The sequence below is a fragment of the Mytilus edulis genome, chromosome 5 (assembly GCF_963676685.1).
Source record: "Mytilus edulis chromosome 5, xbMytEdul2.2, whole genome shotgun sequence".
Lineage (NCBI taxonomy): Eukaryota > Metazoa > Mollusca > Bivalvia > Mytilida > Mytilidae > Mytilus > Mytilus edulis.
The window spans coordinates 95,642,915-95,668,358 of record NC_092348.1 but is presented as its reverse complement, the minus strand read 5'-3'; the positions used below and the strand labels follow the sequence as shown (position 1 = coordinate 95,668,358).

The 25,444-nt window shown below is 30.8% G+C and overlaps 1 protein-coding gene across 13 annotated transcripts in view; it reads left to right on the top strand.

The window, feature by feature from the left end:
• The window catches only part of LOC139524889 (uncharacterized), a 130,916-nt gene that overhangs the window by 64,050 nt on the left and 41,422 nt on the right, over window positions 1–25,444 (top strand). For 5 of the 13 annotated variants that reach the window (XM_071320031.1, XM_071320038.1, XM_071320040.1 and 2 more), the window contains 7 exons: window positions 1,738–1,929; window positions 2,554–2,646; window positions 4,687–4,797; window positions 5,260–5,337; window positions 6,718–6,901; window positions 8,258–8,275; window positions 11,968–12,157. In XM_071320031.1, coding sequence (XP_071176132.1) covers window positions 1,738–1,929; window positions 2,554–2,646; window positions 4,687–4,797; window positions 5,260–5,337; window positions 6,718–6,901; window positions 8,258–8,275; window positions 11,968–12,157 — 866 coding nt within the window. Of the gene's footprint in view, window positions 1–1,737; window positions 1,930–2,553; window positions 2,647–4,686; window positions 4,798–5,259; window positions 5,338–6,717; window positions 6,906–8,257; window positions 8,276–11,967; window positions 12,158–25,444 lie in introns of all 13 variants that reach the window. The other 8 variants (XM_071320035.1, XM_071320044.1, XM_071320032.1 and 5 more) reach the window with 6 other exon arrangements.

The window sequence follows — 25,444 nt, the reverse complement described above, 5'->3', positions numbered from 1 at the left end:
GCTTTTGAAGATTGCTATGGGTACCAGTTTTCATAGATTGGTCTTCAAAGCTAGCCTGGGAGACAGGTCCAATCACTACTTGGTGTCTTCAGAATGATTGGTTGAATTTGTGTGACCACCATATAGTGCTGATCATGATTTAAAGTACTTTGCATGTGCATGTTAAGTTAACATAAAATTTAATTAATAGTTTGACTCATAGATTAACAGGTGATTAATAATTAATGTAAATTGGTCAGGTTTGGTGTAATATATAGGTATATTATTATTTTTAATAGCATTTTGCATGAAATTAAAATAAATGTTCAACTAATTCATGGCTATGAAAAATATTTCCTGTAAAATCTTTGAAGAAATGATACTATCCTACAATGCATTGTTCTTACACTTGATGTCCTTACATTCTCTTCGCTTTACTGATATGGTGTGGGTCTAGAATCCCAGGCTAATTTCATAGTTTGCTACGATTTCTGTTTTCTGAAGGACTTAAATGTTTTAAACTTGTAGGCCAGAAGCCCAGTTTTCAATAAGAATAATGAATAAATACTAACAAAGTCACGAAAAGTATTACTTATAGTATTGTTGCTGTCATCTAATATCATAGGGGGATAGTTGTCTCATTCCAATTCACATCATGTTTTTATATTCATTTGAGTCTTTGTAATTTAAACTTTGTTGTACAGACAAGCTATTGGTACTATGGATATTCTGAATTTTCCATGTGTTGAGTTAATTTGGTGGATACTTGTTATTCAGGGTTTTGCCAAGTTCTGCACACAAGCATGTAGTAAACTTATGTCATTGGAGCACTTAAAGTATAATTCAAAAAAGATATGAAAAAAAATATTCAAGAGTCTCTTTACATATTAAATTTGGTTTTTGTACAAGATTTAAGTATAAACATTGGAATATGAAGAACTCCTCTTCAAGGATTATATTGTATACATAGAAAAAATGATACAAGTATAGGGTTCCCATTTCTTTTTGAAGTAGTGAAGAAGTGGCCTTCACAAAAAGTTTAATACAATAATTATAAATAAGGAAGAGATGTAGGGTGGAGAGGAATCTTATATAATGGAAACTTTCTCTTTACTGATTGAAATGTTTTTGTTTTCATAATTAAACATTGATTGTAGTACGGATAATTTAGTATCTAGAATTAAAACAAAAATTCATAATGTCATTAGCAAATCCTACACACACAAATGAAATGACTGAAATTGAATTTTGATTGTATAGGTTTTTAAAAGCTGAAGGAATTTAAACCAAACTGGCAATCTTGTTTGACTAAACTACTTGTTCGCTAAAGTTGGATGTGACGAACAAAAATTTGCCATACTCTTTGAGTTGGTTTTTGAAACCTCAAAGTTACATTTACATTTAAAATATATAATCTGGATTTTTGGAATAACTTTTTAACAAAAACATCATGAGAGTGCATAAATAATATTTCAGGGATGTGGTTTTTACAAAAAATAAATTATATATTCAGGATATACAGTACTAATGTGTGCATTCAATGCACTAAAAGTATATCATGCTTTTTTTTAATATATATATTCAGGATATTTAATTTTTTGGTGTGTATTTAGATATGCTTAACAATGTATTTGTGACTGGGTTTATATAACTGAATCGGAATGATGATCCTTGTTGATCTTAGACATGTCACTGCATTAAACACCTTATCATTGAATATCTGATAAAGATGAAAAATATTGACTTTTCTTTTTTAAGGAAATAGAAATAATGGACAAGAAACAAGAAGAATTATTTGACCTTGAAAAGAAACACTTTGAAACAGAACAAATGTTGAGTAGTTGTCCTGACAGGGAGAAAGAAAAGATGAAGGAACAGTTCGACAGGGAACAGGAATCTATTGAACAGAAACATAAAGATTTTGATGATCTGGAATTCAAACAGCTTGAGGTAAACTTTCTTTATTTTTCTTCTTCTCTACACATTTGGTGTAAGAATGTTATTAGAATTGACAGGAAAAAATTGCAAAAGGTAAATGAAATATGTGATCCTGTCTCATGTGAGGCATCACAATATAAGATGTGGTATGATTACCAATGAGACAACTATCCACAAAAGACCAAAATGAAACAGACATTAACAACTATAGGTCACCATACAGCCTTCAACAATGAGCAAAGCCCATACCGCATAGTCAGCTATAAAAGGTCTGATAAGACAATGTAAAACAATTCAAACGAGAAAACTAACGGCCTTATTTATGTAAAAAAATGAACGAAAAACAAATATGTAACACATAAACAAACAACAACCACTGAATTACAGGCTCCTGACTTGGGACAGGCATATACATAAATAATGTGGCGGGGTTAAACATGTTAGCGGGATCCCAACCCTCCCCTAACCTGGCACAGTGGTATAACAGTACAACATAAGAACGAATTATAAAAATCAGTTGAAAAAGGCTTAAATCATCAGATGGACAAAAATACAAGTAGACGTATGTGGCCGGGTACTTATACATACCGACGATTGATTTTTATGATTGTTTATATTAAATGTGTTATTTTTCAGTCTGAGGCAAGATATGAGGAAGAAAAAGAGAAATTACAGAAAAAGTTAATGACTGATCAGAATAAACTTCTGGAGAGATATAAAACAAGAGAGGTTAGAAATTACAAGTCATATATGACTAGAGGGACGGAAAATTACATGTATAAACTTTTGGTAGCATATACAAAAATGTGTAAACTTTTGGGCTTTAAAATATGAGATTCAAAATTACATATTTAAACTTTTTGAGAAATATACCACTAAGGGGGTTTGAAATTACATGTTTAATGAATAAACTTTTGGATCGTTGTAAAACTAAGAGTGGGTATTAGTTACATGTTATATTGAATAAACTCCACAGAGGATATAAGAATAGAAATTATTGCAATATTGTTTACTTTAAATCTCTAAATGATAGCCAATCGTTTTATATTGATCATTAAGTATTTTTGAGTTATGTCCCTTTGAATATTGTTTATGAAAGAAAGTGGGTAAAATTTATAGAAGAAAAAGTAACTTTGACTTTTGTTATAGAGCTAAGAGTTGTAGAGAAAAATAAATGAGGAACACAGTTATATTGGTGATGGTTTTTTTTTTTTTTATGTCATATCTTTCTGATAGCACTGTCAAGTTTTAGAACAAACTTTGAAAACATGCTCCAGTTTACAATTGCAATGATGTGGGTCTTATTGGGGTCTAAGCGTGACTCCAGGTATGGCCGATTTTTGTATGCGTGATACATTAAAGTAAAATTTTTGTGCTTGAAAACAGGAAACCAGTGGTGGGGGACAACTGAAATAACAAGCATCATAGATGCCAACCATTACGATTTTTCCGTAGTTTTTCCGATTTTGCGATAAAAACTACGCTATTACGGTCAAAGTCGAATAGTTACGGATTCCCAATCATCGACGTTCAATTTTGTAAAACGCGGATTTTTATCATTACTTTTCCGTCCTGGTCCAGTATTTAGGAAACGCCAATGTAATGCTTCCGGTTTCTCGGGAGTTATCAACCTATTGTTGGGTAACTAACTGACTTCCGAAGAGGCAAACTTGCATTTTATTAAGTAGCTTTCCCCCTTTCTCTACTTCTCCTTGACAAAACAAAAATGTTTGAGTCGAGAACATCTGAACAATCAATGAATGGAATACATACTACAGACAACATGTTAAATGACAAATTTTAGTGTACATCACTTTGCAACCACTCGTCAGTAATTATACCCCCGCTTTAAAAAAGGGGGGGTATACTGTTTTACCTCTGTCTGTCAGTCCGTCCGTCCATCAGTCCATCAGTCCGTCCGTCCATCAGTCCGTCCGTCCATCAGTCCGTCCGTCCGTCAATCAGTCCGTCCCATGAAACTTTCGTCACATTTTTCTCAGGAACTACACATCCTCCCTTTCTGTAATTTGGTGTCAACATTTATATATGTCAGCCATACCCTGTGATGCGTTTTCAGATTCATCACTTGACAACTTCCTGTTTACCGAACACTTGTCTGATTTTACACATGATAGCCAAGTTGAAAATTTTCGTCACATTTTTCTCAGGAACTACAATACAAGGATTTCTGAAATTTGGTTTCAGGATTTATATAAGTCAGCTATACCGTGTGATGCGTTTTCAGATTCATCACTCGACAACTTCCTGTTTACCAAACACTTGTATGATTTTACACATGATAACCAAGTTAAAAATTTTCGTCACATTTTTCTCAGCAACTACAATACAAGGATTTCTGAAATTTGGTTTCAGGATTTTTATAAGTCAGCTATACCGTGTGATGCGTTTTCAGATTCATCACTCGACAACTTCCTGTTTACCGAACACTTCCATATTTTTACACTATTAATATTATCCACTTGCGGCGGGGGTATCATCAGTGAGCAGTAGCTCGCAGTTTCACTTGTTTTTATTGGTAAATGCACGTTTATGAATGATTACTGAAAACTTTTCAAAAATACGGAAAATTTGATAGTTTGTTAATGATTGTGTCAAAAGGGGGTTGGCATCTATGCAAGCATTATTATAACAATGATAAGAAGGGTACAGGAATCTTACAAAATAATAAGCGGGATCAGATTCTGCCTTCAGCTTCCCCAATGAGACCCCAATGATGATTGACCATCAATCAATCTTATTATTTTTCAGAATCGTTTGCAGCAGATTGATTCACAACAACATGACATGTTATCCAGTGTAAGAAAAGACATAGAAAATCTGGAACAAAGTCGACTGGTCCTAGTAGAACAGTTAAAGAAGGTTTGTCACATGATCTTGTAACATGATCTGGTCACATGGTTGTTGTTATGGTTTCATTTAATTATGAGTTGTTGGAATCATTTAGATTTTATGCTTTTTCGCTTTATCTGTTGCCAATAGACTTTTGTTTTATTTTGTAGACCTTGATTATTTATACCATCCTACATTTCAATGGCCATTTTGAAATTTAACTATCTTGAGTAGAGAAATATTTCTAATCAATGCAGTTGTGTAGTAGAATTTTTATGTTTAATTTCATAAACAATTGAAATGACTATTGAAATGTTGGATAACATTTTTTTGATTTTTTTTCCTGCAATATTTTAGTTATGATATTTTAATATTTGAATTATTTTAGTGCTTATATTTATTTTTTTTGATATTATGGAATGTTTTTATTTTAACCTATATTATTTACTTCCATTAGGGAATTTTTTGTTTAGTTTTGGAGTTTGTTTTCAGGAGAATACAAAATTAAGTGAGTTGAAGAAGACAATAAAAACACAGACAAAAACAGCAGAAGACATCTTATCTGACGAGGTATAAAAAGTCAAGGACAAATTAAATGTCAAGGACAAATATTTAACTCTTATCAATATGTTTCTTCTGATTATATTTAGTACATGTATAAGTTAATTTCAATGTTCTAGATTCACAAAGTTTGCTTCATTTTTTTTTTTAAACAAATGTATGTAAATTAGTTTTCTATATTGAAGTTTTTCTGAAATTACCAGAAGGCATTTAATCTTTAAAAAAACAACTTTATATCAGATAATAGAATATGATTTAGAATTCTTATCTGATAGTTTGTACCATAGTAGACTTTTAAGTTATATTTATCAATTCATTTTAAGAGTTATTTAAATGCATTTTTAAGCATGCATGGCTGCTTTAAGGTTTAGTACTTTTCTTTGGTTTTGTATTTTGTTGTGAGCATTTTTATAAACACAAAGAATATTATAGGGAATCAGTTTAGGCTAATAAGATATATTTATAGATTATCGTTGATCTTTTCAATGAGATTTTGTTTTTCGCTTGAACTTGAAAAGCGAAAGTGAGAAAAGCAATAGAGTTGAGATGACCAATGATAATCTGTTTATCGCTATTTTACCTATAACGACGTTGTTCAATTTCATTAGCAATGCATAGTACCCCGTTAGTTTCTAGCGATCATATTCATATCACTTGACTCAGCTTAGAAAGGAAATTATCAGTCAGCAAGATCAAAGGAAAATTTCATAAAAACAATGTATATATTATGACACATTACCTGCCTACTCCGAAAAAATATGCTTCATAGCAATATATTATTTAAGGAATGACTGTAATATTTTTTCTGTCTATGAAGAAATAACATAAAAAATGTGGTGCACACTGAATAACGCGCGTAGCGGGTTATTTAACAGTGTGCACCACATTTTTTATGTTATTTCGAATAGACAGAAAAAATATTAAAGTCATTGCTTATAATTTAATTCTAAATTCCATTTTAAACCGTAGAAAACCATGAAAAAAACGTTGATGACGTCACGGTCACATGACTAAATTATGTCTATGGGCTCATAACAAAATAATGTCAGCCAATCAGAAGACGCGTTACATCCAAAATTAAATTATTTGAAGATAAAGTGTAGACTGAGAATAAGTCAATTTTTATCTGAATATCAGTTGCATTGGCAAAGTTTTATACAGATAAAGAAAGAATGAACCTTGCTAGTTAAAAAAGAATGGAATTTCATTGTCAAATTTTTGTGTAGGTAATTGCTCATAATTTGTTTAAATTTGACCCTCAATTGATCTTATAATTGTATTACCTTTTTTATCTGTTTTATTCTTAAATATATTTTATCATTTGATAGGAATCTTATATTAATAAGTTCAACAACTAATATAAAAACTTTAACATTTCTACATTTACAGGAAAAACATGACAGTTTTTCTGACATCAACCAGAACTCCTCACAAAAATCTTCCCATTCAAGTTCAACAACTACAGTAACTAATTGGTTAATAAGCCCCACAAATTCTGCCAAAGGTGAGAGAAAGAAATCAGCCACGATGCTGGAGATAGAGAAAAATCATTCACTTTTTCTAGAGCAACAAGGCAAGTACATTGTACACTGGAAATACAGGAAATTGTCAGAGTTGTCTCCCCTACTTGAGTTATCTCCCATCTAATCATTTTAAAATAATAATGTACTCATAAAAAAGATCATGAAATTATTAATTTCCTGAAATGTTAGTAATTGTCAAGATTGTAATGGCATTGAAGTTGAGCTAAATTGATTACCATCTTTTGTTGAAATATTTATCGCTCATTAAAATCAATGTCAAGTTTTATGATGTAAGAAAATACTATACTTCTATAAATTTATTGCAATTTATAAAACATTTACTTTTCTTTACTTTTGATCTTCTAGAACATTGAACTTATTTTTATTAAGAACCATTAAAATCAAAAAGTTATATTCAAAATTGATGGTCATAGGATTTTTAACAACCTAGATACCCGTTTTGAATGGTCGGCTATTTGAGGTAGTTGTACAATGCAGCATGTTCCCCATATCTATTAGTAGGTACTTAGTATTTTTAGGATTAAATAAAGATCATCTTTATATATACATATTAATATTTTAATTATTATCCATGATTTATTTCATAAATTAAACCTAAAAGTAACTTCACCATCACATAGAAATACTTCATCCATGGGAGATAACTCTTGATGAACTCTGACAACTTTCACTACTGAAGAAAATATGACAAAATCAATTTTGGAATGTAAATAAAATTGCATGACTAAAAGCATAAGATAACAAATTAAATTCTCAGTGTACCAATGCTTGTTATAGTGTTACTAATAACAGTACAGATTCAAACACACAGATGACATAGTTTTAATGGCTTTTGGATTCATGTTTTTTGCTGAATTTTTGGATGGCTGTGCATTTTCATTTCATGTCAATACGGCTCCAATTTCTTGTTTAAAACATATTTATTGATATTTTTATCTTTTTGTTCTGTTTACCTTCAGAAATTATTGTGATGTTTTTATTATTGTGAAAAATGCGACAGAGTTAAAATCGCAATAATATAAACTCACATTTTGAAATTTTTATATGAATTAAAACAGGATTTTTACCAATATCGCAAAAATTAGAATCGCATTTTAGACTAAGTTTTACAAGATCGAAATAATAAATTCACGTTAAAGTTTCTAATTTTACAGTAAACAAGAGTAAATGCTCAGTTGATAAATTCAATGAGAAATAAGGAAAAGAATAAAACATTTTTAAAAACACATCTGATCATTATTGAATCTGGACATTTTATTACAATATATTAGATAGTAACACTGTAGATTAATTGTGATAATTTTGACTGCTTTACTTGTTACATAATAATTCATTACAAAAAAGAGGTAACATGATTAAAGATAAGTTTTTATTTTGGTATTCAGCTGTTTCATCTGAGTCAGGTAAATGTTTGTACCAGTATAATCTGCTTTAACTATTTGGTTTTATCGTATTTTATCACAATCTGATTGGAGCACAGATTCTGTGTCCAAACTTACCTTACATGGAACTAACAACTCTCTGTTCTACTTCTTTTAAAGACCTTGTTGAAGGCAGTACATTGACCTATAATGATTTACTTTTATAAATTGTTATTTGGAGAGTTGTCTCATTGGCACTCACATCACATCTTCTTATATCTACTTAAGGAATCCTCAGTTTTCTCCTAATGTTCATGTCTTCAAAAATTTGGGAGAATTTGGGGGAAGAAATTTCATTGGTTGGCAAAAGTTATCAAAAGTTATCAATAGAGAAAGTAAAAAAGAAGCATTGTTAGATCGGTATACAGAATCATGGACACACAGGAGCTGTTTTTCAGTCAGATCACTCTTTAATCATGGAGGAGGGATTTCAACTTTATAATGTTGTTATTTTATGTTAATTTGGATTTGGTTAATATTTTTACGCACCTTTTTGTAATTGGTACACCCTAACCTTTTTACCTGAGTCCTCAACATGGTTTTACTCCTGATAAACTTAGTGTTGAATTTTTGAAATACTAAGGCTTTTCTACCTCAGGCATAGATTACCTTAGCTGAATTTGGCAAAACTTTTAGGAATTTTGGTCCTCAATGCTCTTCAACTTCGTACTTTATTTGACCTTTTTAACTGTTTTGGATTCGAGCGTCACTGATGAGTCTTTTGTAGACAAAACGCGCGTCTGGCGTATATACAAAATTTAGTCCTGGAATCTATGATGAGTTTATTCTATGGTGTAACCTATTTGAACGGGATTGTTATTCAGATTTACCCAGTTTGTTATAGATTAACAAAGAGAAGACAACTCTAATAAGTTATTAGACTGATTTTGTTTATAGTGTTTCTTTGTATAATTAGATAATTCATTAACATTGCATGGATAATTTTTGTATCAGAGTAGCAACTTATTGAAACATTTTTTTTAAATAAAGCACATTCATTGGATTAAACTAATGAATGTTTTTACTATGAAGTTTTAATATTGGCTTAGGAAGAAGCAGAAAAAATCATTGAAAAGCACTTTAATGTAATTGGTTTTCTTTTGGCTTTTCATTTTACGTAATTTTAAAGGAAATTGAGCATGTGCATAGAAAAACTTCACTTTATATAGATATTAAAAGATTTAAGCATTAAAATAGATGGATATGTAAAGAGGAATGTGCATGAGACAATACAATAGTTTAAATATTAAAGGAGTTGGTTCAGTAAGACCCCTTTTTGGCCCCAAAATATAACAGTTTTACAAAATTGTTAAAATGTAAACCTTTAGTTATTTATTGGACAGTAGAATGCCTCTGCTACGTAAATATGGGCTGTTTTTGACAATACAATGCACATATATCCGGTACTAGCACCATTAAGTCATGCTAAATTACTGAAATCCTCATAATTCTAGCATTTTAGTTAAATTTTAGATGTTTTTTGTGTAAAACGAAAGTGGCCGCATTCGTGTTCATCCTTAATATTGAAATGTAAGTTGTATTTTATGATAATACATAACATATATAAAGGTTGAGGATGAACACGGATGCGGCCACTTTCATTTTTACCAAAAACCATCTGAAAAGTGACATTTTTCGGCATATTAGGTAAATTTTTCATATTTGAGCTTTAATCGGATCGTTTTTAATGACTAAATCTGTTCAAATCTTTCACATAAACTAATTAGTTCAAATAGACACTTAAGTGTTTAAAAAGTGGTCAAAATCTTTCGTCAGATGAACCTGAAATTTGAGGCCAAAATCGGTCCTTACCGGACCTACTCCTTTGATTGTGATATATTATAAAAATAAATAGAAGACCAGGATTAAAGTGGGTTTTAAAAAGTTGGTAGGAGTTTGGTTAGAGGATACATTGATAGTTAAAAGGGGTGTTATGATTTATAGTTTCTATGAATCTGATAAAAAGAAAAATCCTTCTAATTTTCATAGTTCAAATAGCATTTAGTGCACTTATTTAACAATAGTACCAATTTAAATGTTATAATCATAATAGAATGGCACTTCCTGAATGTATTCTGTGGTGTTAGAAATGGAGGAAGTGACTACTAATAGAGTACACCCACAGCTGATCAATTAAATAATTGTCTATTGATTAATACTCTTCATTAGCAGAGCCTACCTTCCTGATTATGTAGTGATGTAGTATCTCCGCCATACTACTTTTAACAAAGCATTTATTTTGAAGCATTTGAAATATTACATAAGATATTTTTAATCTCCTTCAATGCAATCTGAGCTTAAAATCCTTTGATTTAGAAATAAGTTATTACGCATTTAGATTATTAACGAAAGAAATATGATCTAAGGATGAGAGAATTGATTTATCGCCATTTACCGATTTATTTACGATATGTAATTTTTATGATAATAGGAAAGACTTTGATAATTTGTACTGACTTACGTAATGGACTTATTGATGTTGTTCAAAAATATCTATGATAAATCTGTCCTTCGCACAAATTCTACAGATTCTGATGTAAATTGTTTTTTTTATCAATTTGGAAAATGTTAAAAGGAATCCACTTTAAATGTTACCCATTGTTTTTCACTGATTACTTTACATACATTTACACAGAACACTATTTGCATACTATTAACAATTAAATTGATATTGGACATTTTAAAAAGGTTATTGATCTTTAATAGTCTATGTTGAATTGATTCAAAACTTTTCTGGACTCAGGTCAATTTAGTTTGACCTATAACACTTGTCTGCTGTTAAAGACTATACGATGACCTTCAGATGTCCTCTGGATTTTTATTCTGAAGATTAACTGTTCTATTGACAAAATCCCCACAACTCCTTTTATTCAAATAACATCTTCATCGTAACCTTTTACAACACTACTATGACTTAAATTGATATTTCATCATACAAGACATTAATTAATATTTGTAGACAAAGGCTTCTATTTAATCATGCAACCCTATATATCAGTCGTTTTTGACACCTTCATCAGCGGTTAATGACAAACTGAAGCTGGTCCTATTTCCGTTTAGCATCAAATAATTTAAGTCTGGACTAGTACACTGAGATGTTATTCTCTGCCTTCATAAGATTGATGTATGAATAGCTTAACTAATTATGTTTCTTTGTTTTTTACAAGTTTTTTAACTCTTCAAAATTACATTAGATTTGTTCTTTCCCTCAGATCATTAACGAAAATACTTTTAAAAGGAGTAGGTCTGGTAAGGGCCGATTTTGGCCTCAATTTCAGGTTCATCTGACAAAAGATTTTTGGACACTTTTTGAACTCTAAAAGTGTCTATTTCAAATGATTCAATTAGTTTATGTGAAAGATTTTAACTGATTTACTCATTACAAACGCTCCGATTACTGGACCTACTCTTTTATAGAAAAGCATACAGATACCTATTTGACATGAATTTTGAAATGAGAGTAAAATAACTATTTAGTAACAGACAGAAAGTTTATACTGGTTAAATCGGTTAGTTGGAAAATGTATTTATGCATATCGGAACATGTATATATTTTTCCAGATAATGCTTCTTTGATATTTGTTTTTAATTTTTTTCCCAATTCTTTATTTCCTTGATTTAAGTTTGTTTGATATCACAATGATGTTTGTTTGATATCACAATGATGTTTTCAGGCAGTACTCTTATTGAACAAGAAAAGAAACGACTAGTAGAACTAAAAAGGCGGGCTGCTGATGAGGGGCGTGCTCAGTGGGAAGAACGCAAGTTGAGGGAGGCCAATTGTAAAAGTTTTAATTCTTTAGAATCAGAAGATTCCAGCGTTGCCAGTAGCTGTGAAACACCGTCAGAAAAAGAAACAACGAGGTAAGATAATGCCTATTGTCGTTTGTTTCAATGTCATTTGGAGATGAAGATTAAAAAAAGTGCAATGCCATTTATATAGCCACTGGCTGGTTAGCTTTATTTCAGCCTTTATCTCTAGGTGGCCAAGTGGTCTAAGTATTCAAACTACTGAATGAATAGCCTGTCAACACTGACATTGTGAGTTTGAATCATGGGGCAGGAGCACTTGACTTTAATATTTGTAAGTTTTCCAACTGATGTTCAGTGGTTCTTTCCGGTGTCTCAGGCTTGCTTCGACAATATAAAAACTGACTGCCACGAAATAGCACATTAGTGTTGAAAGTACTGTTAAACATCAATCTATCAATCAATCTTCTCTACCAGATTTTTGTTAGTACACACAATATAGTCCAATGAGATGAATGTTTTTCAGGTCCTATCCTTGTCAATCAACCTAAACATCATTAGTAGTAAAATTGTTTTCAAATTTGAGTTTTTGACCGAGTTTTTTTCACCACATGTGTAGAAATGCTTAGACGAAAAGTAGACAGTTTTTAAATTTTAATCCCAATGAAATATGCAGATAGATTTGTCATCATTGATTGTGTAGTTTTACGAGGAGGATCTGGTATACAGTGGTCATTGGTCAGTAATGGATGTGTTACCCTCTACCAGATATCACTTTATTACATTTAATAACTGACACATATATACAAAATAATGCTATGTTAGTTTTCCGACAATATTTACGATTGATGCTATGTTTGTTTTTCCTGATGGGGAAAAAATGCTATTTTTAACAATATCTAAATCATCATGAACATAAAATAGAAAAAAAAACACTGATTTTTGCTTTTTTTTGGTCTTAAAAATCTGATGTATTATAGCATTTGTCAATTTATCTTGATGGATGGTGTTGCCTTGGTAAATATTGTCATTTAAAGTTATTTTTATTTCCCAAGGTATTAGTTACTGAAAGTAATTCACTTCTAATTTCCACATTAACAGCTTTATTTGAATTGAACATTAGAAAACAAATGTACATGTTTTATTTTGTCACGGTGCTATATCAATAATATTTTGTCATTTGCAATTAAATAGACACAACGTGATTAATATTTAAAATTTATAGTTTTACCAGTTATAAAACTCTGGTGTTAGAAATATGCTCATTTATAAAAATTCTTAACATTTTCCAGTGTTTTCTGAATTTAAATGGATATTTTGTAATTATGTAAATATGACACCACATTTAATTTTCTGGTATTAATAATTAAAATTCCAATTAAGGTTTATTGTACTTTCCAAATCATTCATAGACAATATTAAAAATTAAAATAAAAAGTTCTTAATTAGAAAAGATACAAATGAATATATTTTGAAAATAATTGAAAATGAGTTTTCTGTTCTGTGGCATTTATTCAGATCTTTAAAAAGAAGCCTTCGGAACTTTTGTTCTCTTCAAAATATTTGAACTTTTAGAAAACATCAATGACAGTTGTTCGAAGGAGACATCAGTAAGATAATGGAATTAGAATTGAAAAAAGAAAAAATTTAGAATGAAATTTTTGAATGGAAATCCTCCTTTCTATGTTTTCTCAGTCTGACTCCTTGAATAAAGAGATGTAACATTGTTAGATTGGAGTGATATATATAGATTTCATCAGAAATGCCAAATAAATAATGATTATTTTTTAAATCTAAATGGTCATTGCCATGTTCAGGTTTCCTTTTAAATTTCCTGCATTTTTATACAAAAACAATAGAATGCTTTGATCAAATATAATGAATTTCTTATGAAATATCTCAATCCATTGAAAAAAGTTCTTTTTCAATTTAGAAAATATTTTAGTCAGTTGTTCACAGGTTATTGGACTTGTAAGTCTTTTACCCTTAGGTTTAAGGCAGTTTTTTCCACTCAAGCTCTAGTTTATCTAAGCTTGTATCAAGCTTGTACTTTAATATGTATAAAACAGGCTCCTGTTTCAGGCTTATGTTTGTTTGGGGGCCAGTTGAGGGACGCCTCCGGGTGCAGGAATTTCTCGCTGCATTGAAGACCTGTTGGTGACCTTCTGCTGTTGTTTTTTTCTATGGTCGGGTTGTTGTCTCTTTGGCACATTCCCCATTTCCATTCTCAATTTTATAGTATAAAAATAGGCCAGGTTTTTGTTGAAAATAATACAAATTCCCAAGCACCAATGAAAGCAACGTAACTTATCTTTTTACTATTAATGTTTGTTATACGTTATTCTAAAGCAATTAAAAAGGCAGATTCATTTCTATAATTGCAGTTTAATTGTCCCAATAACCCACTGCAAAAATAGCAGAAAATTAAACATGCATAAAGATGCCAGATATATAGTATTCCATTTTAGTCATTTTATTTAAGTGTTACAATGTTAGAAAAACATACCATAGTAAACATTTCTTTTTCAGAAATGACGTAAATAAATTTCCATAAATACTTTCAAAATTTTAATTAGTGGGCCATTGTTTGTTTAGAGACTTTATAGTGATAGATAAATGAAATCGATAAAAAAAATCCTGTCTTTTTAATATGTAGGATGTCAGAAATCTGATTGTTAAAGTTTTTAAAGTTATTTTTGAACATATTATGTAGTTTTATGGGAATTGAAGTTCCAAAAGACATGATACGTGTGTTTATTTAGCTGAATTACTGATAACAAATTATTTGTAAAATTTTAAATATAGGAATTTATCCACTTTTTATAGAGATGCTTTTGAACTAATAGTAGGTGTTTTTAGTCAAGATAAAAGATTGATTTATTTGGCAATATTTTTAACTTCTTTGCTTAGCTTATCATTTCTAATCAAATATCAGAAAGGATTAGCTTATCTGTGTTGTCATTTGATATTTGGTAGAGCTTTCAAACTGTCATCTCATCATGATGTATTCTTTGTCATTTTTATTGTTCATTTCAATGCTATTTTTAGCTCACCTGGCCCGAAGGGCCAAGTGAGCTTTTCTCATTACTTCGCGTCCTTCGTAGTCCGTTGTCGTCGTCAGCGTTAACTTTTTACATTTTGAACTTCTTCTAGAGAACCACTCAATGGAATTAAACCAAACATGGCATGATGTTCCTTATGAGGTGCTGACCAAGTGTTGTTACTTTGTAACCGATCCATCTTTTAAGATGGCCGCCAGCATGGGACTTTGTTTAACATAGGACCCTATGGGAAATACATACAAATGTCTTTTTTTAGAGAACCACTGAATGAAATGAAACCAAACATGGCATGAATGTTCCTTATTAGGTGCTGACCAAGTGTTGTTTCTTTGTAGCCGATCCATCTTCTAAGATGGCCGCCAGCGTGGGACTTAGTTTAACATAAGACCCTTTGGGAAATACATACAAATGTCTTCTTTAAGAGAACTACTGAATGAAATGAAACCAAACATAACAATATTAAACCAATTTTGGCCTAAAACATCATTATAAGGCAGCAACCATTTGATTTTCTGGGGGGGGCTATGGTTTTTTTTTCTGTGCAAACTTTTTTTTCGCCTTCGGCGAAGAACAATCTATTTTTTTAGCGACAAACCGAAAACAATTTTTTTCTTTCAATTTTAGCATTACATATAGTGGCAGCTGAGGGTGAAACAAACAATTTTTTTTTCTCAGGGTCCAAAACAAATTATTTTTTTCACCAAAACCTGGAAACAAACTTTTTTTTCCAAAAAAAACCATAGCCCCCCCCAGAAAATCAAATGGTTGCTGCCTAAGTATCTGGTACAATTTTTTACATTTTTTAATATTATTTCAAAATCAAAAGTAGAATCAGGTGATTGACTGTTAAGAAACTTTGACCTAACAATATTTGTAATAAAACCTAATAATAGGACTAATAATAAAATCTCAGTCTTACAGACCTGTAGAATGTTAACATAACAGCAGGAGTATCATTTTTTATGAAGATAATTGTCTTTTATGATCAGTGTTTCCCGTTGCAAGCTATATTTAGAATTTTATATGATTTAGAGTTTGACTTTCTTGTGGATTTCTGGACCGAGTATCGTATAATTGAGAAACTATTCTGGTTTGATATAAATTTCATTTTTCCAGTTATAGACCTACAACAGTTAACGTGCTACTAATTTGTGTCAGTCAATTGACTTATATAGGTAAATAGATAGGAAAACAAATAGATATAAGAAGATGTGGTATGAGTGCCAATGAGACAACTCTCCATCCAAGTCACAATTTATAAAAGTAAATCATTGTAGGCCAAAGTACAGTCTTCAACATGGAGCCTTGGCTCACACCACACAGCAAGCTATAAAGGGCCTCAAAAAATAACTTGTGTAAAACCATTCAAACGGGAACAACCAATGGTCTAATCTATATAAAAAATTTGAGAAACAAGAAACACTTATGAACCACATCAACAATGTTTACTGTGAAGTCTGATATAACCTACAGAGTATCACATTTGTTCTTTCTCATTGTAGTGATCTATTACTTTGACATACATTTGGAAATACTTGTTTAGACTGAAAGCAAAGATCCATTGTAAATATAGGAATAAAGAAGATATTTTTACATTTCAAATTTCAAATTTTATCTATTGGGATTTCATGCCAATTAAACAAAATTATATTTTTTCTTATTTAATATAATGTTTAGCAGTCGTATATTTGAGTAAGTCTCTGCGATCGATATTTCTACTATTGTAATTGGTTAATATGCCACCGTTTGTCCATCCCTGGAGACAGATCACAATACCTCAGTACGTAATTAGCTATTTAACACAATAAAACTCTTCATCGGAATTCTACCGATGTAAATTATCTTCCGTCCAATGAATAATTCATTACTGTATTATAAGGTAATTAAATGTAGTCAACTGTTAATCCTGGTTTTGTATATAGAGTGAATTTTCTAGAAGCTATATTATTTTACAAGAAATACCTACCTATTTGAGTAAAACTAAAAATTGCTTGGTAAAGTGCATTGAGTGCTTTTTGTTAACAGGCACCTGTTTATTGTGAACAATTGATTGATATTATTCATAGAAGACAGGGTTTTTTTGATGATTTTTTTCCTGAAAAAATAGATAACATCTGCAAACAAAGACCACCTGTTTATAGAGGACAGAATATTATAACTTCATAATATAAAGTTATACAATACCACCAAGATACATCAAATGTTTGAGGTAAACCATGCCACTAAGAAATTGCAATTGTTTGAGGCATGCCATGCCCCCAAGAAATAGCAATTATTTGGCATACCATGCCACCCAGGTACATAAAACTTTAGAAGCATACCATGCCAACCAGATCCATCAAATGTTTGAGTCATACTATGCCACCTACATACATCAAATGTTAGAGAAATAATATGCCACCCAGATCCATCAAATGTTTGAGTCAAACCATGCCACCCAGATACGGCAAATGTGTTTGAGTTATAGTAAGCCACCAATGTTCATCAAATGTTTGAGACATAATATGCCAACCAGGTTCATCAAATGTTTGAGACATAATATGCCACCCAGGTTCATCAAATGTTTGAGTCATACTATGCCACCCACATACATCAAATGTTAGAGAAATAATATGCCACCCAGATCCATCAAATGTTTGAGTCAAACCATGCCACCCAGATACGGCAAATGTGTTTGAGTTATAGTAAGCCACCAATGTTCATCAAATGTTTGAGACATAATATGCCACCCAGGTTCATCAAATGTTTGAGACATAATATGCCACCCAGGTTCATCAAATGTTTGAGTCATACTATGCCACCCACATACATCAAATGTTAGAGAAATAATATGCCACCCAGATCCATCAAATGTTTGAGTCAAACCATGCCACCCAGATACGGCAAATGTGTTTGAGTTATAGTAAGCCACCAATGTTCATCAAATGTTTGAGACATAATATGCCACCCAGGTTCATCAAATGTTTGAGTCATACTATGCCACCCACATACATCAAATGTTAGAGAAATAATATGCCACCCAGATCCATCAAATGTTTGAGTCATACCATGCCACCCAGATACGGCAAATGTGTTTGAGTTATAGTAAGCCACCAATGTTCATCAAATGTTTGAGACATAATATGCCACCCAGGTTCATCAAAGGTTTGAGTTATACCATGCCACCCAGATACACCAAATATCAAGGCATGCCAAATAAAAAATTACCACTGTGTAAAGATCACCTCCCTATAATGGACATGATGGTATTCTTTGTCCATATCTCTATCGTTTAGACAGGTTCCTGGTCTATGGTATTGTAACCATGATACAATCTCAATGGATATGAAGGTCACCAGTTGATTGTTGACATTTTATTTTTTTCTATTTAATGGCTATAATTTACAAGTCTGATTTTATGTAAATTATGTGTGAATACCCAAATTAAGAATGTCAGATTCTAATCGGGCACTAAATGCAAAGTAAAATGCATTTTTTGCTGATTATATCAAATGATTTACATGTACAATTCAGAGAATAATTTACAGTGAACAGGTAAAATTATTGACAATTCTAATGTTAAATAAAATTTGCGATGATTTTTCAATATTTACCTCATTTTGATGTCTGGAAGTATCAGGTTATAAAGAGAAATATAATTAATTGATTATATAATATCATATTTACCGATTCCGATTAAAAACAGTTCAGTCAGAAAATTTCAATTTATTTTCACTTACAACAATGGAAGTTAATTAATACCCTGGCCATTAAAATATCATCAGACTAGGATTTAACCTTTATCTGGCGTATTTAAACAGACTCAAAGTGGTGCCCAGTAATGTGTTTTAGGGATTAGTAGAGTCTGACAAATGTTCCCTGCAGGAGGCTAGATGATTTGTCTTATAAAACAATCACTATTGTCAGCATTTAAGTCTTGAATGTAGATTTGCAGGATTTTGTTGAATGGTGAAGAAAACAGAATTTGTAAGGTCAAGGATAGTTCAGATACCTTTTCAGAATGTTCATATGTCACAATGATGATTGTGGCACTAAAAGTTTATAGGTATTAATAATCTGTAAACACATTGATACTCAGGCCTTGCAGTCATACAAATTTGAAAACCTTTTACTGTACTTAGACTCAGAAATCAACCAATCAAATTACTACATTTGATGTTTCAAGTTCAAATTTTTTACTCTGAGTACTGAGTCAAGTTTTATGACATAAAGCTCAGGAGACAAAAGTTCACAGGTTACATGTATAAATATGAGACAAAACTCCATATGTTGAAACTGTGTCTAATACATGAAGAAATGGTCTCAGGTTAAAAGGATAAGATGAAACAAATATTTGAAAATTTATGTAGGTAATTAGGAGATACACAAACTGATATTTCATTTATGCCTTTTGTATGTTTTTAATTGATAGAAACAGTAAATCTATAATAAAGCCATTTTGTTGTTAGGAGCAAATTTAAAAATCTATTTACAATTGTTCTACCAGCAGTAGAATCTATGGCAAATATAAATAATTAATGAAAATGACACTTTTAATTGTAAATCCAAATCAACATTTAAATTTTATACAGATTTAATTTTATAAGTTCTTTGAAAAAACAGATGAAGGCTGGAAGTTCTCTCTGGGCACTTCCACTTCATCCATCAATAAAAACTGACCACCACAAAATAACACAAAAGTGTTGAAAATGGCTTTAAACACCAATCAATCAATAGACCACTTTCGAGTTCATCCGTCACCGGCAAAAACTCGTCAATTATGCGTGCCGTTTTGACGTCATTTACCAGATAGAGATCACTGCACTATTTACGTTCATCAAGCGTCTTAGTGATCGTCATTGTGCAGGATAAACTAGAAATAATGGTTGTTCTGTAGGTACTTAATGACTATTCCCTGATGACAGCAGTGCTGATTGTCAATTTTGAGAATTCAACTTGCCGAATAATTCGTACAATATAGAATTATAGTTTTTCAACCACTCGCTCAACATTGGAATGGAAGTGACGACGCCCCTAAACGCACAAATGACGTTCACTGAAACCAGAGTTTTTGATGGAAATGCATCGAACTCGAAAGTTGTCTATTGAAAGACAGAAACGATTTAATTTCTAAATGCATTGAGCAATAATTTGAATTTCAGAATTTAGGAAATAATTTGAATTCTGTCTAAAAATCAGAAACTAGAAATAATTTGAAATCTGTCTGAAAGTAAGAAGCGAGAGATAATTTGTATCAATTAGTTTTAAGTATAATTTTGGTGCTGTCTGTGACTTAAGGTTGTGATGGTGTGTAGGAGGAATGTTTAAATCTTCTACTGACAGTCCATTGTGTAAGTCTATCAAAAATCCATAAGGAAAGGAATTCTGTCCGCAATGCTAAGAGCAAATTTAAAAATCTATTTTAGATTGATCTTTGAAGAGCAGTATATTCTATAGATATAAATAATTAATGGGAAATGACAGTTTTAATTAAAGGCCAAAGACGTTATTTTTTTAATTGAGAAAAGAGTTTTAGTAATGTGGCTTGGCATGAAAAAATCTGTCCGAGACAATTGTGAAAAATATGTTGACACTTGACATTATATCTATAAAATCAATGGAGACAATAGCATGGCATAGTTTGATATGTGCAGATAAGGGATGGGTAAATGGTCATATTATGCCCCCTTTCCAATTCAAAGGAAAAACTATTTAAAAAGGTGTCAATAACAATGCTTTGACAGTTTTTCTTATGAAATCTTACTAATAACAATTGGAATGTTCAACTCGCTGCTTCAAAACAGCACTTTTCATTTTGTCACTTTGAACCCAACCAAATCAAATATAGGATGTAAAAAAATTGGTCACCTCTGTTTGAAATGGTTATCAATTTTGTGTTTTGCAATTTGTCTACATATTCTCATCATTCTTTAATCAGATGATCCTGAAATATTTGCCACTGGATGTTCAACAAGTTATTATCAATCAATCAGATTATTTTATAGAGACTATAAGTATCGCTGCACTATTATGCTACGTCACAGTAACAGATAAATCAAAGTTCATTCTAAATCCCAACAAAACCCAAAGCTATTATCTAATACTTGTTATGTGTTTATTCTATGGTGAATTTAGGATTTAATTTAATCATTTAAACACTTGATCCATGTTTGGTAAAGTTAATTAAATCAGGACTCACTTGAAAACATACTTTATTGACGAGATTGATGGGTCTTAAGATAAATCATCATGGCAAACTTCATACTGTTGGTGATCAGGAACATGTAATTTTCAACGCAAAATAATTTACGGAACATAGTTTTAGTTTTATATTTGCTGGTTTTATTTAATTAACTTGACAAAAATTCACATCCCAGGAACTTAAGTATCATAAAGATTTGATTTAAAGTGCTGCTTTCTTTAAAATTTGACGTCACATGGGCTAAAGTTTCAAAGAGAAATTATTTTAATTATAAGAAAATGTTTATACTTGATAATGATCACACTTTTATGAATTATAAAATGTCGTGGTAGTAGACATAACTGTGCTTGTAATTCTCTGTAAATCCCATAGCCTCCAGTAAAAATATATGTGGACGTAAAGAAAATTGTTTTTTAGAAGAAGTTTATTAATTATTCATGAAAACAAAGTGGTCTCTAAAGTCCCGCGTTGCTTGTCGCATAGCTTGTCGTTTGTACCTTTCACCGAAGATTAACAAGATTGACATTTGGATAATTGATTGTCCTTCACGATTACCACACAGATAAAGACGGTTTACACGGTCAGTTAGACGTCTGAGTAACCATTGATTAATAATAACCAGCCTTTTGAATGACCTGATGAAACTTATTTTCTCGTTATAATCATCGCAGGCTGTGATTGTCACAGTAATTAACAATGTTTTCCTCTGTTATTGGCACAAAACCTCCTATTGTCAGAGCCATCACCATAAACAGTTGATTGAATCATTTCACTTAAAGGAATAAGGATGGTTCTTTTCACGTTCCGTCTTATCAATAATCATCTACTTCTTCTGTAGGTGTATGCTGGCTTTAAGGTTCAACAGTCTACTTACAAATAAATCTTAGTCAATGGAACCCACTGTTTCCTCACGTCTTAACCAGTTAAAGGTGGTAATAAAAGCTTATTTTGGTACAAGGCATTTGCCTTTTTTATTTCATATTACTTCCTGCTTGAATATTAAAATAAGAATATGTGGTATGATTGCCAATGAGACAACTATTGACCAGAGTTCAAATAAGGACATGGATAGATGTAAGCATAGGGCAATGTATTCATCAGTGACCAAAACCCATACCTCATAGAAAGCTTTAAAAGGCCCTTACATGACAAAGTGTGGAACAATTCAAATAAAAATATTATCGGCCAGATTTATAACAAAACAAATATTGGAGACAGCAAACAATGAAAAGCACTGAAATACATATTTCAGCAATTGTTAAAACATTTGAAAATAATAATAATACTGTATTCTATTCCTCTATATTTTCTGATATTGATTTTGATCTTTTTCTTTGGTCTCTGGAGTATTTCTATTTATTTTATTATTATCCCTCCTAATAAACTCAATTAATGAGGTAATAAATTTTCATAATCACAAGTTTTAAGTTGTATTGTATCACACTGACTTGCAAGACTTAAGTGTTATTTAAACAAAAAGTTTTAAGTTGTATTGTATCTCACGGACTTGCAAGACTAAGTGTTATTTAAACAAAAAGTTTTAAGTTGTATTGTATCACACTGACTTGCAAGACTTAAGTGTTATTTAAACAAAAAGTTTTAAGTTGTATTGTATCACACTGACTTGCAAGACTAAGTGTTATTTAAACAAAAAGTTTTAAGTTGTATTGTATCACACTGACTTGCAAGACTTAAGTGTTATTTAAACAAAAAGTTTTAAGTTGTATTGTATCACACTGACTTGCAAGACTTAAGTGTTATTTAAACAAAAAGTTTTAAGTTGTATTGTATCACACTGACTTGCAAGACTTAAGTGTTATTTAAACAAAAAGTTTTAAGTTGTATTGTATCACACTGACTTGCAAGACTTAAGTGTTATTTAAACAAAAAGTTTTAAGTTGTATTGTATCACACTGACTTGCAAGACTTAAGTGTTATTTAAACAAAAAGTTTTAAGTTGTATTGTATCTCACTGACTTGCAAGACTTAAGTGTTATTTAAACAAAAAGTTTTAAGTTGTATTGTATCACACTGACTTGCAAGACTTAAGTGTTATTTAAACAAAAAGTTTTAAGTTGTATTGTATCACACTGACTTGCAAGACTTAAGTGTTATTTAAACAAAAAGTTTTAAGTTGTATTGTATCACACTGACTTGCAAGACTTAAATCTCACTGACTTGCAAGACTTAAGTGTTATTTAAACAAAAAGTTTTAAGTTGTATTGTATCTCACTGACTTGCAAGACTTAAGTGTTATTTAAACAAAAAGTTTTAAGTTGTATTGTATCTCACTGACTTGCAAGACTTAAGTGTTATTTAAACAAAAAGTTTTAAGTTGTATTGTATCTCACTGACTTGCAAGACTTAAGTGTTATTTAAACAAAAAGTTTTAAGTTGTATTGTATCACACTGACTTGCAAGACTTAAGTGTTATTTAAACAAAAAGTTTTAAGTTGTATTGTATCTCACTGACTTGCAAGACTTAAGTGTTATTTAAACAAAAAGTTTTAAGTTGTATTGTATCTCACTGACTTGCAAGACTTAAGTGTTATTTAAACAAAAAGTTTTAAGTTGTATTGTATCTCACTGACTTGCAAGACTTAAGTGTTATTTAAACAAAAAGTTTTAAGTTGTATTGTATCTCACTGACTTGCAAGACTTAAGTGTTATTTAAACAAAAAGTTTTAAGTTGTATTGTATCACACTGACTTGCAAGACTTAAGTGTTATTTAAACAAAAAGTTTTAAGTTGTATTGTATCACACTGACTTGCAAGACTTAAGTGTTATTTAAACAAAAAGTTTTAAGTTGTATTGTATCTCACTGACTTGCAAGACTTAAGTGTTATTTAAACAAAAAGTTTTAAGTTGTATTGTATCTCACTGACTTGCAAGACTTAAGTGTTATTTAAACAAAAAGTTTTAAGTTGTATTGTATCACACTGACTTGCAAGACTTAAGTGTTATTTAAACAAAAAGTTTTAAGTTGTATTGTATCACACTGACTTGCAAGACTTAAGTGTTATTTAAACAAAAAGTTTTAAGTTGTATTGTATCTCACTGACTTGCAAGACTTAAGTGTTATTTAAACAAAAAGTTTTAAGTTGTATTGTATCTCACTGACTTGCAAGACTTAAGTGTTATTTAAACAAAAAGTTTTAAGTTGTATTGTATCTCACTGACTTGCAAGACTTAAGTGTTATTTAAACAAAAAGTTTTAAGTTGTATTGTATCTCACTGACTTGCAAGACTTAAGTGTTATTTAAACAAAAAGTTTTAAGTTGTATTGTATCTCACTGACTTGCAAGACTTAAGTGTTATTTAAACAAAAAGTTTTAAGTTGTATTGTATCTCACTGACTTGCAAGACTTAAGTGTTATTTAAACAAAAAGTTTTAAGTTGTATTGTATCTCACTGACTTGCAAGACTTAAGTGTTATTTAAACAAAAAGTTTTAAGTTGTATTGTATCTCACTGACTTGCAAGACTTAAGTGTTATTTAAACAAAAAGTTTTAAGTTGTATTGTATCTCACTGACTTGCAAGACTTAAGTGTTATTTAAACAAAAAGTTTTAAGTTGTATTGTATCTCACTGACTTGCAAGACTTAAGTGTTATTTAAACAAAAAGTTTTAAGTTGTATTGTATCTCACTGACTTGCAAGACTTAAGTGTTATTTAAACAAAAAGTTTTAAGTTGTATTGTATCTCACTGACTTGCAAGACTTAAGTGTTATTTAAACAAAAAGTTTTAAGTTGTATTGTATCTCACTGACTTGCAAGACTTAAGTGTTATTTAAACAAAAAGTTTTAAGTTGTATTGTATCACACTGACTTGCAAGACTTAAGTGTTATTTAAACAAAAAGTTTTAAGTTGTATTGTATCTCACTGACTTGCAAGACTTAAGTGTTATTTAAACAAAAAGTTTTAAGTTGTATTGTATCACACTGACTTGCAAGACTTAAGTGTTATTTAAACAAAAAGTTTTAAGTTGTATTGTATCACACTGACTTGCAAGACTTAAGTGTTATTTAAACAAAAAGTTTTAAGTTGTATTGTATCACACTGACTTGCAAGACTTAAGTGTTATTTAAACAAAAAGTTTTAAGTTGTATTGTATCTCACTGACTTGCAAGACTTAAGTGTTATTTAAACAAAAAGT